The sequence below is a fragment of the Diplotaxodon limnothrissa genome, linkage group LG12 (genome assembly GCF_057381915.1).
Source record: "Diplotaxodon limnothrissa isolate DT_005_m linkage group LG12, D_limnothrissa_male_GT1.1, whole genome shotgun sequence".
NCBI lineage: Eukaryota > Metazoa > Chordata > Actinopteri > Cichliformes > Cichlidae > Diplotaxodon > Diplotaxodon limnothrissa.
Window position 1 is genome coordinate 40127532 of NC_140607.1, and position 18710 is coordinate 40146241.

Sequence of the window (18710 nt, forward strand, 5' to 3'; positions counted from 1 at the left end):
CACTAGGCTGATAATACAAGAATAAAATAATCAGAGAGCAGAAACAACAATGAGAGCAGTGAGCAGCTCAGAAGAGTGGATGATGACAGATTTATTAAAATGATTGGAAACATAAGCCAGGTCAGGAACATGGCAGGAGCATCGCTGGGAAGCTGTAGACCAAGAGACAGAGAGTTTACAACAAGGTGCAAACCTCTAGGTGCACTCAGGAAGAACACACTGTAATACATCTAACAAAGGCTTGATGCACACTCGGTCATCCAGGTAGGTACATCCCAAAGGTTGATTCTGTTCACCTGGACGTTTTCAGTGGGAGAAACGTTTCATCATCATCAGGTGACTCCTTCAGACTCAGCTGACTAAACCTCATAAACAGTATATCTGCACAATGACTGAAGCTAGCATGTTGTCACTGCTCAGTGACAAAAACACTTGAGCCCCTGAAATGAGACCCAGGAAGTGGTTACAGGAAGAGGGTGATAGACTGTCTGAAGCAGTTAGAACAAGACAAGGCTATCGACCAGACCTCATACCAGAGCCACACCAAGTCTGTATGGTTTACTGAAGATACATAAACAGGGTGCACCTTTAAGACCGATTGTCTGCATGATCAACTAGGTCACCTATAACATCTCCAAGCTTCTGGCTTCGATCCTCAACCCGCTGGTAGGCAGCTCTGAACACCACATCCAGAACATCCTGGATTTTGTTGAGAAGGTGAGAGATGTCATCATGGAGGCAGATGAAACCATGGTCTCATACGACATTACATCTCTCTCCACTTGCATCCCAGTCACGGAAGCGTTGGAGGTAGTTCGTAAGAGACTACAGGATGACACCAACCTCAGCAACAGGACCACTCTCAGCATCCACCAAGTGTGTTTGAACTGTGTCTTCATTCCACCTACTTCACATACAAGGCTCAGTTCTACAGGCAGAAACATGGGTGTGCCATGAGCTCCCCAGTTTCACCCATCGTGTTACTGTAAGGTGACCTTGAGGGTCTGAAAGGCACCTATAAATAAAATGTATTATTACTATTATTATTATCGTGGCCAATTTGTACATGGAAGAAGTGGAAAAGAGGGCTTTGCTATCCTACCCTGGAACACCACCAAGCCATTGGTTCAGGTATGTGGATGACACCTGGGTGAAAATCAAATCTCAGGACATACCACATTACCACATTAACTCGGTGGACCGACACATCAAATTCACCAGGGAGGATATGAAAAGTGGCAGGTTAGCCTTCTTAGACTGTGAGATTTCCATCAGTAATGGGGGACATCTAAAAGCTGACATGTAAACCTACACATACGGATCAGTATCTAAGGTTTGACTCTCATCATCCACTGGAGCACAAACTGGGTGTCATCAGGACGCTACAACACAGAGCGAACACCATCCCCACTGACACAGCAGCCAGGGAGGCAGAAGAACATCAAGAAGGCCCTGAGTAAATGTGGTTATCCCAACTGGACTTTTGTCAAAGCTGGGAAGGCTCCTAAAGAAAGCTCCAGCTGATCCAGGAGAGAAGGACAACCGCTGCCCAAGCGAAAACCTGTAGTGATCCCGTACATGTCAGGAGCAGTTGAGACGCATTTTATCTAAACACCGCGTCTCTGTGGCTTTTAAACCCCAAACACGCTGCGCCAAAAACTGGTCCACCCCAAGGATCGGGTCGCCCGACACAAACAGAGTAACATAGTGTACGCTGGTAAGTGCAGGAGGATTGGCAGGATTTATACATCGGGGAAACCAAACAACCTCTGGCTACAACACAGAAGAGCCGCCTCGTCAGGCCAGGACTCTGCAGTCTATTCACACCTACAGGCCAGTGGCATCTAAAGATGTGTTTGTGCACATGAAGTTGAGAGAAAGTTGTATGATGGAGAGAAAAGATGATGGTCTAAAGCATCCATTTGTCTAACATGATGGCGGCAGCATCATGGCGTGGGCATGTCCGGCTGCAAGGAAGCTGCTCTTTGGTGGTTACTGATGACAGCGCTGTGCTCTGTGGGTACGGAGCCAAAGCAAACTGCAAAAAACCCAACAAATGAGATACTCTTAAAGTCAGTCAGCTGATCTCAGGTCAGCTGACCAGATTTTCAGGGATTTAATACAAACTACAGTGACCTGCAGAGCATCTCAAGGAGGAACCAGCATGTGGTCCATGGGTACCTGATACAGTCACTGGCAGCAGAGGATTTTCATCCAAGTATTAAATGCAATCTTCTTATATAAAACCTAGAATAGAGGACTGTGTCTGATTGCTGAGTTAGTAATAAGGTTGGATTGTTAAAACTTTCGTGAACTGCAGCAGCATCATGAATTTTCACCGTAGGTTCCTTTGAGCCGTGAAGTTAGGGACAGTTACAGATTTGGGGGCTCGTCCAGGATACGAGCCTCATCATGCTGCACATCGAGTTTTGGGGATTTGGTACTCTGTGTCCTTACTGGCACTCCACAAGAGGAAATTTCAAAGCATACAGGATTTCACTTGGGAACAAACTGTAGTGTATTACTGCAATGAAACAGCTCAGATTAAATCTTGACAAACTCAGAGACCTGAGCGCTGCCGCACCATGCTGAATACTCAGGTGGTCATAAACTGACAGCGTCATGGAACGGCTGTGTGCAGGCAGGAAAAGGACCCAAAATGCAGACTCAACTGAGGCAAAACTTAAACTCAAAATGGCAGCTTTTATTGCTGAACAGAAATCTCAACAAAACCTAAACTGGGAAGAATCTAACAAAACACACACATGAAGACGCAGGGAGAAACACACAGCATGAGGGAGATCCCGACACAGAGAAACACAGGGCTTAAATACACTGGGAAATAACGAGGGGAATGAGACACAGAAGGGGAGCACAGGTGGGAGAAACAGACACAACGACAGCCAAGGGAAGCGAAACACATTCACGTAGGACACAAACCTTCAAAGTAAAACAGGAAATGTAACACAGAAACGCGGACTTCACTAGGGGATACAGCTGACAGGGGAGACAGAGCAACTAAGAAACACAGAGACCAACATAAAGGAGGCACAGAGGGCAGCTACTAAATACTCAGAAAACTACGACACTACACTCTATAGAATAAACCGGGGCAACAAAGAAGAAACTCAACACTGGGTCAGGAGACCCAGGATCCTGACAGACAGAGACCTGTGGTCTTCACTTTTATAGCACGCTGTAAATTATAGCAGGTTTACTCACAACACAGAGGATCAGTCATATGACATTAAACTGACAGGCTGTACTTGTACAACAAAGTAAGTGACCCCAGTGGAATTCTGGGTAACTGACTGTTACCTAGTGTCAGCTGCATTGATCTGCCCGGTCTGTAAGCTGCTGTGACGAGACAGTTTGGGCTGAGATCGAGTCCGACGCAGCGACTGCTTCAACCTGCGAGACAGAAAACCCTGAAGAAGAAATCGGGTGAAGCCGTATTAGCTGCTGTGATCAATGAGCGATGTTAAATTCACAGATATTCGATGGAGTTTGGTGTGGAGATAAATCCCACCAGCAGGTGGGGTCAGTCAGTTAATCTACAGCTGACAGCAGCTCAACTCCTGTTGCCATGGAAACAACAGGCTGATCTCAGCAGGCGAGAGAGAGAGAGAGAGTGTGTGTGTGTGTGAGGGAGAGAGAGCTCACCGTCACTCTGGCGGTGGGTGTGTCGGTAGTGGAGGCACTGGGCATGCTCTGTCTGCGCACCCCCATCTCTGAAACAGACAGAATGCATCATGGGAGCATTTGTAGTTTTTATCATCAATCAGCTGCCACGTTCTGCTGTTGCCATGGTAACTACCAGCGGTGAAGGAGAATTGTTGTTTTTTTAATTAAATTGTTTGATTAAATAAGTTTGATCAAACCTTTCATGTGATTTTAGTTGAACTTAAGTTAATTTATATTGTTTTTACATTTAAAATAACTTCATTTTGTTGTTGCGCAACATCTCTAAAGTTAGAAATATCCTGTCTCAGAGTGACGCTGAAAAACTAGTTCATGCATTTATTACTTCCAGGCTGGACGACTGTAATTCATTATTATCAGGAAGTCCTAAAAACTCCCTGAAAAGCCTTCAGCTGATCCAAAATGCTGCAGCAAGAGTCCTGACAGGGACTAGAAAGAGAGAGCAGATTTCTCCTGTTTGGCTTCCTGTTAAGTCCAGAATTCAAAATCCTGCTCCTCACATACAAGGTCTTAAATAATCAGGCCCCATCTTATCTTAATGACCTTGTAGTACCATATCACCCTATTAGAGCACTTCGCTCTCGCTCTGCAGGCCTACTTGTTGTTCCTAGAGTATTTAAAAGTAGAATGGGAGGCAGAGCCTTCAGTTTTCAGGCCCCTCTTCTGTGGAACCAGCTTCCAGTTTGGATTCAGGAGACAGACACTATCTCTACTTTCAAGATTAGGCTTCAAACTTTCCTTTTTGCTAAAGCATATAGTTAGGGCTGGACCAGGTGACCCTGAATCCTCCCTTAGTTATGCTGCAATAGACGTAGGCTGCCGGGGGATTCCCATGATGCATTGAGTTTTTCCTTTCCAGTCACCTTTCTCACTCACTATGTGTTAACAGACCTCTCTGCATTGAATCATATCTGTTATTAACCTCTGTCGCTCTTCCACAGCATGTCTTTATCCTGTCTTCCTTCTCTCACCCCAACCGGTCGCAGCAGATGGCCCCGCCCCTCCCTGAGCCTGGTTCTGCCGGAGGTTTCTTCCTGTTAAAAGGGAGTTTTTCCTTCCCACTGTCACCAAAGTGCTGCTCATAGGGGGTCATATGATTGTTGGGTTTTTCTCTGTATCTATCTTTGTAGGGTCTACCTCACAATATAAAGCGCCTTGAGGCGACTGCTGTTGTGATTTGGTGCTGTGTAAATAAAACTGAATTTTGATTTTTTAATTTTATTATATGCTTTGATTTAGTTTTGTTTAGTTAAATATTTAATTTTATTTTCCTGTTTGTACCCATTTGTGTCCCAACTTGACTGAACCTTTATGTGTTTATATTTAAATTATAAAACAGAAATGATTCAAAAAGAGAAACCAATAAATAAAAAGTATTTCTCTTGTTTGATTTCTTTATTTGTGGACAGCTGCATGTTCTGTGTAGTTATTTTAAATTCAGTTCAAAATAAACATGAAACCAATTAAAAACTTCTACATAAATCTGTTTTAATATATTTGAATGTGAGTTTGTTTTTTTCAGCAGAGAGTAAAATCCTCCAATCACAGAGCACAAATTCTTTGTTCTGTTGATAAAAGTTACTGATGAGAGTTACTGATTAACTGTTTGATGGTCTGGGTTTTATTAAATCTGATCAGTTTTTCTGATGAAAGCCAATTCAGAATAATTAACTGTGGTTTGCATGTTCTCCCCATGTTTGCGTGGGTTCCCTCCGGGTACTCCGGCTTCCTCCCACCGTCCAAAGACATGCAGCTTGTGGGGATAGGTTAATTGGATAATCCAAATTGTCACTAGGTGTGAATGTGCGAATGAATGTGAGTGCGAATGGTTGTTTGTCCCTGTGTGTTAGCCCTGCGACAGACTGGCGACCTGTCTAGGGTGTACCCTGCCTCTCGCCCTATGACAGCTGGGATAGGCTCCAGCGCCCCCCGCGACCCTGAAAAGGACAAGCGGAAGCGAATGGATGGATGGATGGATGGATTAAATCTGTACGAGAAAATTAATTTATGAATTCATTCCTTAATTCTTTTATTTGTTTAGACATAAGTAACATTTTTAGTTCATAGTTTTGTGTGAAAATAAAAACAGTATTTATAAATCAGTCATTCCATCGTGATGGAAATTTCTTCATGTGTTGATCACATGTTTTACTAATATCACTTTTGTTTCATTTAGTTATAAACATATAGGATAGCATCATAAATGTGGTTTATCACAGTGAGTGGGACAAGGGGGGTGGAGGGTGTGTGGATAGATAGTGGGGGCCCCCCTGCTGATCTCAGGGAGAAGGCAGGTGACATAGTCGCCATTCTCTTTGCGGGAATGTCTTTGTCACTGTGTTCGTATATAAGTAGTTGCATGTGGTCACATGTGTAGCAAAGATACAGCTCAGTAAACATGAAGAACAAGAACTGAGTTTAGTACTTTTCTCTGGATCCTGTATGCGATTAATGATTCAGAAATGGTTTTTTAAATAAAATTATTAAATAAAGAGTACTTTAGTATTGTCTTAATGAATAAAATAATTAAAGATCGAATTTAACGTAAAACAATTTTTCAATTTGTTCGTGTTTAAGCTCAAAGTCAGGAGTATCCACACCCACAGACAGTCGTTCCACCTCCTATTAATCCTGTCTTACAGAAACTGCACAGCAGGAGGCACTATGAGCTTGTCCTCACTGACCAATAGAGAAGTTAGCAAAATGATTACTTGTTTTCATAAACTCAACTCAGTAATGTACAGCACCAGCAAGTAAAGCGTTTCATGAATTAATAATTAATGATAAACTATACAATAAATGGTGGTCCCACTGCTCCTTTTCTATACAGTTACCTTTTCCTGTTAGCTACTAGATTTGCTATCGTATTTACTATTAAATTTACTATTAAATTTGCTAATGGATTAGCTTTTCTATCTACCCTTTCTGTGGCTATTTTAGTCCTTGGAGAAAAACCAATCCAGTTAAGCATGCAGTGCAACGTAAGCAGCTGTCTGATTGATTAGCGACACATAGGCTAGCTACGTGTTGCTGTTTGCTGTGAACGACTTTTCCAAGGAGATGTTTTAAAGTGTTTGTGCTGCTGCTTGGATATTAAGCCTTGCCTATCACTCTCTGAAAATGTACAGCGTGGACAAATGATGCATACAAAGAGAAACGGCAGTGAAATGGAGACCTGTGACTAGATACAGGTGGACTTAGCCTGACCTGATATAACACGTTGGAGGTAACATGGCTAACGCTAGCATCCCTGCATGTAGCCCCATCCTTGTAGGCTCATGCTAGCTTATGAATGTATGCATGTTATGAGTGTAGTTAGTGGTTACTTAGCATGTATTTAGTGTATAGTGTTGTGTGGTTAAAGGTTAGTTAGTGTGTAGTTAGTGTGTAGTGTTGTGTAGTTCGTGATTAGTTAGCGTGTAGTTAAAGGTTAGCGTGTAGTTAGTGTGTAGTGTTGTGTAGTTAGTGGTTAGTTAGCGTGTAGTTAAAGGTTAGCGTGTAGTTAGTGTGTAGTGTTGTGTAGTTCGTGATTAGTTAGCGTGTAGTTAAAGGTTAGCGTGTAGTTAGTGTGTAGTGTTGTGTAGTTAGTGGTTAGTTAGTGCATAGTGTACTCATTGTTCTGTCTCGTGTGTCAGTGACGGCACTGCTGAATGTCACTGTAGCTGTTAAGAAGAGTCCAGTTTGAATGTTTGTAATAAACAGAGTGTGAAGCTTAAATTAAACTGTTATTTTTAACCAACCTGTCTCATGCTGTGCAGCTTTCCAACCCACTTACTGGGCTTCATGCTTGGGCTAAAGCCAAGAAAACCTGCAGACTGTATTTATAGGAAATATGTTTTGATTTCCATGCCACCCTAAGAAGAATTCTCTAGACCCGCCCCTGGAACCAGCACCAAGGTGTGGGAGCAATGGCTCTAACCTGGAGCCGTTCCAACAGATGCTCTCTGTAGACACAGTCGCATCACCCTGCACGTTTCACTGCACGACTAGTTTGGTTTTTTTCTACAAGAGCTTAAAGTGTCGCAGAAAGGCTGAATGCACAAGCTAATCCCATAACTGGAAAAGCTTTGGGAAAGATTTAGGAAGAGAAGTGGAACTGGAAAGGAGGAGAGGAATCAGGATTTCAAATCACAATTTAAAAATTATTTTGGAAATCAGCTGTTTAATTGTGAAATTTGGAAATGTTTAGATTTTTTCTGTTGACAGCATTTTTTTTTTCTTTTCAATTTCTAATTTTTATTATTGGATTAATAGTTGGTTTATATATATATATCGACATATATCTATATATATATATCTATATCTATATATATATATATATATATATATATAAAAATATATAATCTCTTCCTATTACGCAATACATGACCACATAATGAAGCACTTTAGTATCCGATACAACACATTTAAAATGATTTGTACTTTAACCTCCTAGGACCTGGTGTCCACATATGTGGGCATCACATTTTGGGTTGTCTAGACCAAAATACAAATTTTTGCTCTACAAGGGCCTGATATCTACTTACGAGGACATTAAACTACCACTGTTCCATCAAAGTTTAAAACAAATGTCCTCATACGTGGCTCTCATTTTTCATAGGAACAAAAATTGGGTAAAAAAAAAAAATCTGGTGTTTCTTTGTTTTTACATCGATCGGGTCCCAATCAGCCCAGATATCAAAGAGAAATTAAAAATGCTGCCGTGGAAGAGTTCAGGTCTTAGGAGGTTAATATTAATCTGTGACATCATCTATGACCGCGCTGATAAACTTTATTTAACCTGACGCGTCTCAGTGACCTGACATGGATCATACTTTCACCTGTCTCTGTGACCTTTGACCTCCGGACAGTAATATCCACCTACAGTCTCTCCACCCTCTGAGCTCCTAAGGAGTCGTCTGCCATGTTGCCATGGTAACACAGATTATGAGATTAATAATGTGACATGATGTGATGAAGCAGACGCTCTAATCCGGCTGCGCTCACACGAAAAACACACAAGCACTCGCCGCCGCTTCTTTTTCTTTTCTTACCACCGCAAGAGTCAAAGTCTGCGTCCATCATCTGTCCACCTGTCGGTCCACCTGTCTGTCTGTGTCTCAATGCTCCTGTCTGTCTGTTCGTCTGTCTCAGTCTTCTGCAGCTGCTTGAACCCGTCTCATCTTCCTTACCTTTGTGGGCGGGGCGAGAAGGTGCCGAGGTCACATGGAGCGTGTATCTAAGCAACCACACAGTGCAAGTCTCCGCCCTCTCTGTGAGGAGCAGAGGATGAACCTGAAGGAGGAGAGAAGGGAGAGAGGAGGATCCGATGTTTTTCTTCTGAAACCCCGATGCCTGACCTCTGACTGGATAAACATGAGAATATTATAAAGAATCATAAAAAGATGTCAGTTACAGCTCGTCCCCAGCCCTGGCCCCGCCCCTGTCTAACAGTAGAGGTGTGCAGGTGAGTCACCGCTGCAGGACTGAAGATAAACTCTCCCTGTAAACTCGCTCGCTCATCATGTGACCCTGACCACTTCCTGCTTAGTCTGAGTCTGAGGATGAATTCATAGCGCAGCCCAGCCAAACTCCAGTTTCCAACAATGGCGGCTGCTACTAAGTTTTAAAATTACTCTTACTAATCTTTCTGGGTCACAAAATAAACTTAACACATTTTCAGGCAAGAAAGTAGCTGTGTAAACTTCAAATATCTGCTCGGTTTATCAAGATATCGCATATTTGCAAAAGTGCTTCGACGTTTTCGGAGACGTCTGTTACCCATCAGCTCGATAGCTCGCCGGGAGCTCGAGGGTTACTGATGCCGCCGAGAACGTCACAACTCCCGGCACATCATTTTCAGATCACCGCCGTCTTTCGCTACTCAGGTTAAACGTGATATAAAACTCACTCAGACAACCTAAAATGTTATTGTTGGGCTTTTTTCAGTGTTTTGTTTGTTCCTGAGTAAATCGGTTTGGCTGAGATTAAAGTTATTAGATTAAATAAAACTTTATTAATCCATCGGGTGGTTTTCACACAGCTGAGTAAACGTCAAACAGAAAAGTGATTAAACAGAAGTGTGAGTGTCTGTGTGTGTCTGTGTCTCTGTGTGTGTGTGTGTCTGTGTCTCTGTGTGTGTGTGTGTCTGTGTGTGTCTGTGTCTCTGTGTGTGTGTGTGTCTGTGTGTGTCTGTGTGTGTCTGTGTCTCTGTGTGTGTCTCTGTGTGTGTGTGTCTGTGTGTGTGTGTGTGTGTGTCTGTGTGTGTCTGTGTCTCTGTGTGTGTCTCTGTGTCTGTGTGTGTCTGTGTCTCTGTGTGTGTGTGTGTGTCTCTGTGTGTGTCTCTGTGTGTGTCTGTGTGTCTGTGTGTGTCTGTCTGTGTGTGTCTGTGTCTTTGTGTGTGTGTGTGTGTGTCTGTGTGTGTCTGTGTGTGCATGTGTGTGTCTGTGTGTGTCTGTGTCTGTGTGTGTGTGTGTCTGTGTGTGCATGTGTGCATGTGTGTGTCTGTGTGTGTCTGTGTGTGTGTGTGTGTCTGTGTGTGTCTGTGTGTGTCTGTGTGTGTGTGTGTGTGTGTGTGTGTGTCTGTGTGTGTGTGTGTGTCTGTGTGTGTCTGTGTCTGTGTCTGTGTGTGTCTGTGTCTGTGTGTGTCTGTGTCTGTCTGTGTGTGTGTGTGTGTGTCTGTGTGTGTCTGTGTGTGTCTGTGTCTGTGTGTGTCTGTGTGTGCATGTGTGTGTCTGTGTCTGTGTCTGTCTGTGTGTGTGTGTGTGTGTGTCTGTGTGTGTGTGCATGTGTGTGTCTGTGTCTGTGTGTGTCTGTGTGTGTCTGTGTGTGTGTGTGTCTGTGTGTGTGTGTGTGTCTGTGTGTGTCTGTGTGTGTGTGTGTCTGTGTGTGCATGTGTGTGTCTGTGTGTGTCTGTGTGTGTGTGTGTGTGTGTCTGTGTCTGTGTCTGTGTGTGTCTGTGTGTGTGTGTGTCTGTGTGTGTGTGTGTGTGTGTGTGTGTCTGTGTGTGTGTGTGTGTCTGTGTCTGTGTGTGTCTGTGTATACCTCCAGGTCGTCCAGCATTAGTAAGCGTGATTCTGATAGAATACAGAACATTTTACTCCAGATGTCAGGCTCCGCCCTCCGGCCACAGGACAGCCAATGAATGGAGGCGCTCTTCAGTTCTGTGACATCATCACAGCAGCATTATGATATGTTTCTGCACTTCCTGCTTTCTTCAGACTGGACAGATCTCTAAGGAAGCGTGTTATTGGCCCTCGTTAACACTGTGGGACACAGACCACCCATTGACTCATTCACTGCAATTGACGGCTATAGACGTCAATTGCAGTGAATGAGTTAAATACATCACATGACCTGGTGGCTGTTCAGAGGTTAAATATTCACTCGGTCACATAAATGAAGCTCCACCCTCTGACCTCACAGACAGATGGGCACCTAGGTAACGTGCATGTGACCTCAGCTGTGTGAAACTCTCCCTATTTCTACTCACCAATCACGTTCATCCACCCCAGGTGCTGACACCTGGACAGGTGTTTCACCAGCTGCTCCATAGGAGGGAGGCAGGGAGACACACCTGAGACAGACAGGTAGAAACAGAAGAGTCAGTTTGTACCTGACAGCTGTGGACAGGAGTCATGAAGTGTCCAGGGTACACAGCTTCCTGCAAAGCTTTGGCTCCGTCCTCAAACTGTTCATTGGTCTCATGCTGGGCGCTCAGAGAAGAAGCCACGCACACGTACATGCACGTGGCACGGTAACCGTGGTGATCTGACTGTAAATAATGTTTGAGCCCATCTCAACCTGAGCTCACACTGGAACCTGGAGCCGCTAAATCTCTCTGGTGGTTTTCACTGAGCTGAACCTGCTGCTGTATGTCAGTAACAGCACCTCCTCCTGTGAGGTCACAATCAGCGTCACTCTGAGACAGGATGTTTCTAACTTTAGAGATGGAAGAAAGCAGTCTTACATATTTGTTTAATATGTGTCCTGGTCAAAAATGACTCCAAGGTTCCTCACAGTGTTACTGGAGGCCAAGGTAATGAACAGAAGTGGTCCTAGCCTGTGGAGCTCCATAGTAACCTTGGTGTGTGACGCGGACTCTCCAGTTACAAGAACAGACATTCACAGATATCCCACAGCTCCAGTGGAAATTAAATACAGGAGCAAAACACATAGACTGATGTGATACGGGTTCGGGGTGTGTGTGTCAGTGGTGTGCTGACACCATGTGGCGTGCACAGTGTCGGCTGGTGGTCGGCCGGTCATTCTGTAAGCGTCTTTGCGCTCACCAAGTCCCGTTTGAGCACATTGGCACATCCCAAGACCAAAAACAGAGGTGAGGCGGTTCTGGAGGCGAACTTTGCAGAGCTGACCAGCCCCTCAACTTAACTCACGCAAAAGCTTTTGTCCCAGCAGGTAGGGGGGAAGCCTGCTACTGCACAAGGAAAACAAAGTGCTGGGCAATCCAGAGGGCGGTGGATCCCTGTTAGGATCACGCTGCAGTGACCTGACTGGTACTGCACGGCTGTGCTGTTAGGACTGTAATGTGTTCTTTGCTATTCATTTTAAGGCAAAATTCGTTCATTGCTTGTTTTCCTTATCTTTTCTTTGTTTTGTTTCTCTTCTTCATCCCCTTGAAATGTGGGCCCTGCTTTAAGTTTAGGGGTTAACGTTAACGGTGCAGGTACGAAGCTGGTGGTACGAGGAGTACTTAGCTAATATGGGACGAGAGCAGGGGGCTTAGGGGTGCTGTTCCATGCAACCTGCTGGGGTGATATTGGTGGTTGGTATTGTGTTAGTTTTCTTTACATCGTGGCATGTTATTGTGTTTTATTCCTTGGGTGGGGTTGGTTTTTGTGTTTTGTTGTTTTTGTCCCCTCCCTTCCACTTTCCCTCAAACCACCTATTTGTTCCTTCAATGACAGATAGTTAAGAGAGAGAGTGATATCAAAACAGCTACGAAACGTCTGCATATATGTGCCCAAGTGTTGTATTGAAGCAAGTGATGAATAACTGTTTTCCAGTATGTTGTTTTGCAATGTTGTTGTTTTTTTTGTTGCATTGTTGATTTGTTTTTCACCCAAGCAGCTAATAAAGCTGATGAAATACAATGTTGCCTCCTAAGATTCTATAATAGAATGAAACAATAATGCCAGCTATAAATAAAGACAATAATTGAATGAATTATGAAACTCATTTTTTTCTATTAGATCTGAAAATGTTGTGTAACACTACAACCTGAAACGACAAATAGATGCGTTGGCCTGTGCAGGAGATAAAGAAAAACATGTAACAGCAGCTGTGAGATGGAATCGTCCAACTCACCAAAGTAAACTGGAGCTGGGCTTGTTGCAGGATCTGAAGTTACTAAACATGTTGTGAGTGTACGCACTCACGCTTAGGACCATATAATAATAAATATGTGCGTGATGAAAGTTGTGCAGCACGCTAACGTCCTTACTCCACTCTGTGTGCTCGTGTGGGTCTGACCCTTCCACTCCTTTGATTTGTTCCTCGTACTTTTTTTGCCTCTTCGTCACGTCTGTCTTCGTACGGAGCTGCCGTGTTCACCGTGGTTTCGTACATCACTGTTTTTGGGGCAAATAAAATGCAAGTAGGGATTAAAACTGCAGAATTAAGATTAGAGGAGCTGGAAATGCTAGCGCTCGATGCAGTGTTTTGATTTTGTTGCCACTCGTACCTACAACGCAACGCGCGAAAGTCACGTGGTCTGTCGATCTCTATTGCGAAGCTAGCCGCTCACAATGGCGAAGAGAAAAGTTAATTCTGAAAGCAGAGCCTTTCAGCACCAGTGGCAGGCTGAATATATGTTTACAGACATGCTGGTAAACACGTGTGTCTTATTAGTGGAGCGAATGTGGCTGTAATGAAGCAATTTAATTTAAGACGGCACGACGAGACGAAACGTCAGGATAAGCAGAAAAACCTAAACGCAGAAACTACAGAAAGTAGACGAGCTAAAGAAGAATCTGACATTTCAGCAGACGTTTGTCACCAGAGCAAAACCACAAAGTGAAGCTGTTGTGAAAGCGAGTTTTATTGTGGCAGAGGAGCCAAATCAGCCCGGCTATTTACCGAGGGAGAGTTTCTAAAGAGCTGCATGATGAAGCTGTGCGTCGTCTTGTGTCCAGACAAAACACAGATTTTGGCAAATGTGAGCCTGAATAGAAACGTATGTCAAAGTGTAAACGACATGAAACTGTCCTGGGACAAACTTGTTGGATGCAGCGCCGGTGTTGTGCGGTGAAAAAAAACTGACTAGTCAGTAGGATGTGAGTAAAGATGCAGGAGGAGAACTGTACCGGTGAGTTAACAGCATCACTGCATCACACACCAGGAAAGGCTGTGTGGTAAAGTCCTTAAAATGGAGCATGTAATGATCACCGTAACGGAGACCGTGAATTTGATCCGAACTAAAGGTTTAAATCACCGTCAATTTCAGTCTTTTATGATGCAGTGATCCCTGTTGCCAAGTAATGTTGAGCCAAGTCAGTGCAACAGTGTTCCCAAATGCGCACTTTGCTGATAAACTGAGTGCACTGAGTTTGTGGCGCTTTGGTGACTTTGAAGCACAAAAAGAGAATTTCGAGCTGCTTCACAACCCAACGTGGAAACTGCACCCGTGCAGATTCAGATGCAGCTGCAGTGTAATGATGCACTCAGGCAAAGTACGACACTGACTGGCCCGCACAGTTTATTAGCTCCACTCCTGCAGCAACGCCCAGCTCCGTCTACATGCGGCTCCAACCTTGTGTTTGCTTTCATTTACTTTTTCTGGGCTTTTGGCAGCATGTTCTTGTTTCTAACTTGCATAATTTTGACAGGATATATTTTTATGGAGAGCAAAATGTTTAAAGAATAAACTTTAACTTTAAAGTTTATTTATTCTGGAATAATATTCCTGTCTGTATTCATATTTATGTTTACAAAACATTGTTTTAGTGTGTTCAATAAATGTTTATCTTGACCTAAAGTGTGCCTTGAGGTTTGGCCCCCAGTGCAATTGAGTTTGGCAGCCCTGCAGCAGATATTTTAATGGCCTGCATTTGTATAGTGCTTTTCTAGTCCCTAAGGACCCCAAAGCGCTTCACACTATATCCATTCATTCACACATTGGTGATGGCAAGCTACATTGTAGCCACAGCTGCCCTGGGGCGCACTGACAGAGGCGAGGCTGCCGGACACTGGCGCCACCGGGCCCTCTGACCACCACCAGTAGGCAAACACGGGGTTAGTATCTTGCCCAAGGTTATTTGACATGCAGCCAGGAGACAGCCTGGGATCGAACCACCGACCTTCTGATTAGTGGCTGACCTGCTCTACCACCTGCGCTACAGCCACCCCATGGTCAGTCCAACCTCCAGGGGCATAATATCATCCTTGTACAATCTAGTCTCCCACTTACAATCTTCTTCAGTAGCTGCTATCGAATCTAAATGGGAACAAGACATAACTTTCATATCACAGATGACCTGTGGGACTCTGTCCTCGGCCAAGTTCACAATATATCGATGTGTGCTCGACACACTCATTTAAGATCATCGGGTGCATTGATCCAGGGTCAGGCTGGAGCGTATACACCCAGCCTGTAGGGGGTGCTCCTGGTACATTACTTCATATGTACTGGTCCTTCATTGGCCAACGTTTGGAACTGTTTCCCAAACGATGTCTGAAGTCCTCAAATTAAACCAGAGCCACTCTGTGCTACGTTTGATGCGCCCAGGACCTGAAGCTGCCCAACTCCAGAGTCAGAGTGTTAAACTTTTCATTACTGCTGACCAGGCGAGCTACCTGACCCCCCTCCCGCATGTGCAATGAGTAAAAGATACAACGTCCTGCTTTGTTTAGTTCAGTTCAATTCTGAAGTACTTTGTTATACGTAGCACTGAAACCTTTGTCTAATGAAAGGTCAGGATGAAATGGAAAATGCAGTTAGAAGGAACATTTACACGATCCTCCACATTTATTATGTTGATGTTTTCATGAATGGTCAGATGGTCCGCTGCTGTGAATTATGGGACGGAATTTTCTTCTCCCCGTTCATAAAGGATGCTCTGCTAAGGGAAGCATTGAAGTTCCTTTGCGTAGTGTTTGGAGAACTGGAACAGCTCTGGTTATGGCCACCATGCAGATACATCGCTCAGTGAGGAACCTTCCTGAGCAAAAAGGGTCGTTTGGAACGCACCTCGATCTCCCTTAGACTGTGCTGCTTTCAATCAGGTCCCTGATTTAAGGGAAAACATGAGCTGGACCTCATGTCTGACCTCAGGCAGGCGTAAAGAAACACAGAGCAGGTACACAAACACAAAGTATGGACAGGTGAAGAAGCTTACAGGTAGATGCAGGTGGTCTCCTCTGCTGTGAATCTGTCACATCGCCATGTTACCCGTCTGCCTGAATACCTGTGTGAGTGCTGGGACCCTCAGGACAACGACACAGATGCACCTGAACACTCATGCAGGTTTCTCTGCCTTTTAACACCTTAACTGGATTATCAGATTACCTGCACTAGTGTCTCTCACACACTCTCACACACACACCTGTATACCTGCCTTTGTGAGGACTCTCAGTAACATGAAAGCTCCCCAGGACCCTGTAAATCTGGACCCATAAAGTTAGACCTAGAGCCAGGTGTAGACTGACTGTGACACTCACAGGTTTTCACAAACCCAGGTTTCCACGCATCTCTGCTTCTCAGACACACACAGAAACACAGAAAGGTCAAAGGTCAGAAAACATTTGTTTTTAATCCAGAGAAAGCTGGCAGCTGATTGGTCAGCTGGAGAGGAAAACAGCAAACAAACAGTCAGATGATCAAAACAAGCATTTAACAGGCCAATAGGAGCAGAGCATATCTTAAAGTGACAGAGTGCCAGTTTAACGTCTCAGAGACTGTTAGCACTATTAGCATCCCTCATTCACAAATATGGGCTGCGTTAGCTTCAAGCTAGGAGAAACACTGATCGGTGGCTCAGATTGATCACCAGCAGGCGCACTTTGGTGTTTGCATAGACGACGAATGGGATGCTCCGCAGGTGAGATCATGTGATAGAGTGAGAACACTGCACAGGTGAGGAAGGGGCAGGTAAACATGTGACTAAGTGCTTCTGATCAGGTACACAACATGAAAACTTCAGGGGAGGGAGGGGGCAAGAGAGGCAGGGTGCTGTCTGACAGCCAGGGGGCGCTGCATGAGGAACTCTGAGTGTTTTACAAATCAGAGCAAAAGAAGAACTCCACCAGTGTGACATCATTACAACCAGGAAAACAACTAATCAGTGTGTGAGGCTGCAAACATGGTGGAGGTGGGAGGAGTCAGGCGGGAGCTCTGTGTGTCTCTTTGGCTGCATTTAAACACTTTTTAAACTAAAAACTATTTTTTCCAGGATCGAGTTCAGCTTTGATTCCTGATTCCTCAAAACTCACCAGCCAGCTGGGGATATACAGCCCACATGTTTAACGGGGACACGGGGAGCCCGGTGGTTTAACGGGGACACGGAGAGCCCGGTGGTTTAACGGGGACACGGAGAGCCCGGTGGTTTAACAGGGATCCAAATGTTTAACAGGGACACGGGGAGACCAGGTGGTTGCGGGGCCACAGTGTCAGTTCAGGTTTCAACCAATAAGCAGCTCACCAGCAGCAAGTGTAGAGGAAAAGGAATCAAAGCTTCTAACACCACCTGGACCTTAATAACGTCCTAATAAGGGGTCGTCCCCTCCCACTCCAGCAAGTACTGGACCGTCCCCTGAGGGGTGATGCGGCGAGCCAACACCTGGTAGCGCTCGCCATTGGTTAGCCTACCCGCTACTCCAAAGTAAGAGGAGATGGAGGAGTGGAGGTGGGAGTTGTCAGACGGCAGCGGTGAGTGGTCTGACAAGAAGTGGGAGGAGTCTGTGGTCAGGTGGGTGTGGTTTGTAGCTTCCTGGGCCCCAATGATGCCAGAAGGCTCTTCCCCTCCAAGCTCCTCCCCTGCCTCACTGCGATTGGCCCACTGGCTGTAACTGTTCCGGGGTAACTTCCTCTTTCTGCTGCCCATCCTTCTCCTGAAGACAGAGGTCAAAGGTCAGATATCAAAAGCCTAGGGTTGGTGAGTCAGGTGTTCACTCAGCTCACCTGAAGTGGTAGGAGGAGGCGGAGCCAGAGGTGGAGGCATCGGTGGAGTCCTGGTCGATGCTGACGGCTCTGCTGGAGCTGCTGAGGAAGGACAGCAACGTCACAGGTGCGCCACCGTATGACGTGAACGGGAAAGCACAGGTAAGCAAAGCATCAATCAGAGCGCCGAGTCCAGCGCTAATCTCACCTCTTCAGGCTCTGCAGCTCATCCAGCGTGAAGTCAAAAATGTTGGCCATGTGGTGGTTGGCGGTCCAGCTGCAGGTCAGCTCGTTCTACGGGCAGAAGGTCACAGTCAGCGTGATGCATTAACAGCTTTAGAAACCACAGAAGAAGAAAATGAGCCTCACATTAGGAATGGCATCCTCGAGAAGCCACTTGGACTTCCTCTTTCTCCTCTCAGCTGAGCTGCTGAAGAAACAGAAATAAACACCACGGTTACGCTTCGTCCAATCACAGGCAGCGACGGCTGGCAGCAAGAGATCATACCTGCTCGCCGTCTTCTTCCTTGCCCCGCCCCCATCATTCTGAGCACGCTCAGGAAAGAGCTTGGAGGGGGGGTTAGGAGGGACCCTGGTCCTCAGACGAAAGATGCACTTCCTCTTTTTGATTTCCTTCCCGCACAGAAACCTGAACACACACACACACACGTTAAGAACACACATCCTGTGTTCATGTTACACACGTGTACTCGTGACGGCCTCGCTCTGATTGGTCCTTACTTGCTCTTGTACTTGTTGAGTGCGTCGAGCAGGTGCTGCCCCCTCTCTGCTGGGGGGGTGTTGGACAGCTGAACAAACACACAGAGGGTTAAATGAACACAGGCACACCACGTGATCTCAGCGTACCTGGCTCAGGTGTGCTATTACCTTCCCAAGCTGCAGGTGGTCCCAG

The 18710-nt window shown here is 45.2% G+C and overlaps 2 protein-coding genes across 7 annotated transcripts in view; both read right to left on the reverse strand.

Moving 5' to 3' along the window:
• Window positions 1-11234, reverse strand: part of LOC146622149 (disabled homolog 2-interacting protein-like) — a 31265-nt gene extending 20031 nt beyond the window's left edge. The window contains exons 1-6 of one of the 4 annotated variants that reach the window (XM_085366976.1): window positions 11174-11234; window positions 10726-10844; window positions 8874-8976; window positions 8483-8491; window positions 3664-3731; window positions 3319-3428 (exon numbers count right to left, since the gene is read on the reverse strand). In XM_085366976.1, coding sequence (XP_085223102.1) covers window positions 3319-3428; window positions 3664-3731; window positions 8483-8491; window positions 8874-8976; window positions 10726-10844; window positions 11174-11234 — 470 coding nt within the window. Of the gene's footprint in view, window positions 1-3318; window positions 3429-3663; window positions 3732-8482; window positions 8492-8735; window positions 8992-10725; window positions 10845-11173 lie in introns of those variants that run through there. The other 3 variants (XM_085366977.1, XM_085366975.1, XM_085366978.1) reach the window with 3 other exon arrangements.
• Window positions 11235-17402: 6168 nt separating this feature from the next.
• phf19 (PHD finger protein 19) overlaps window positions 17403-18710 on the reverse strand; it is a 9605-nt gene continuing 8297 nt past the window's right edge. Inside the window, exons 7-13 of one of the 3 annotated variants that reach the window (XM_085366983.1) lie at window positions 18686-18710; window positions 18539-18606; window positions 18306-18446; window positions 18167-18227; window positions 18006-18091; window positions 17819-17896; window positions 17403-17748 (exon numbers count right to left, since the gene is read on the reverse strand). The exon at window positions 18686-18710 is cut by the window's right edge and continues 165 nt beyond it. In XM_085366983.1, the coding sequence (XP_085223109.1) occupies window positions 17403-17748; window positions 17819-17896; window positions 18006-18091; window positions 18167-18227; window positions 18306-18446; window positions 18539-18606; window positions 18686-18710 (805 nt within the window). Of the gene's footprint in view, window positions 17749-17818; window positions 17900-18005; window positions 18092-18166; window positions 18447-18538; window positions 18607-18685 lie in introns of all 3 variants that reach the window. The other 2 variants (XM_085366980.1, XM_085366979.1) reach the window with 2 other exon arrangements.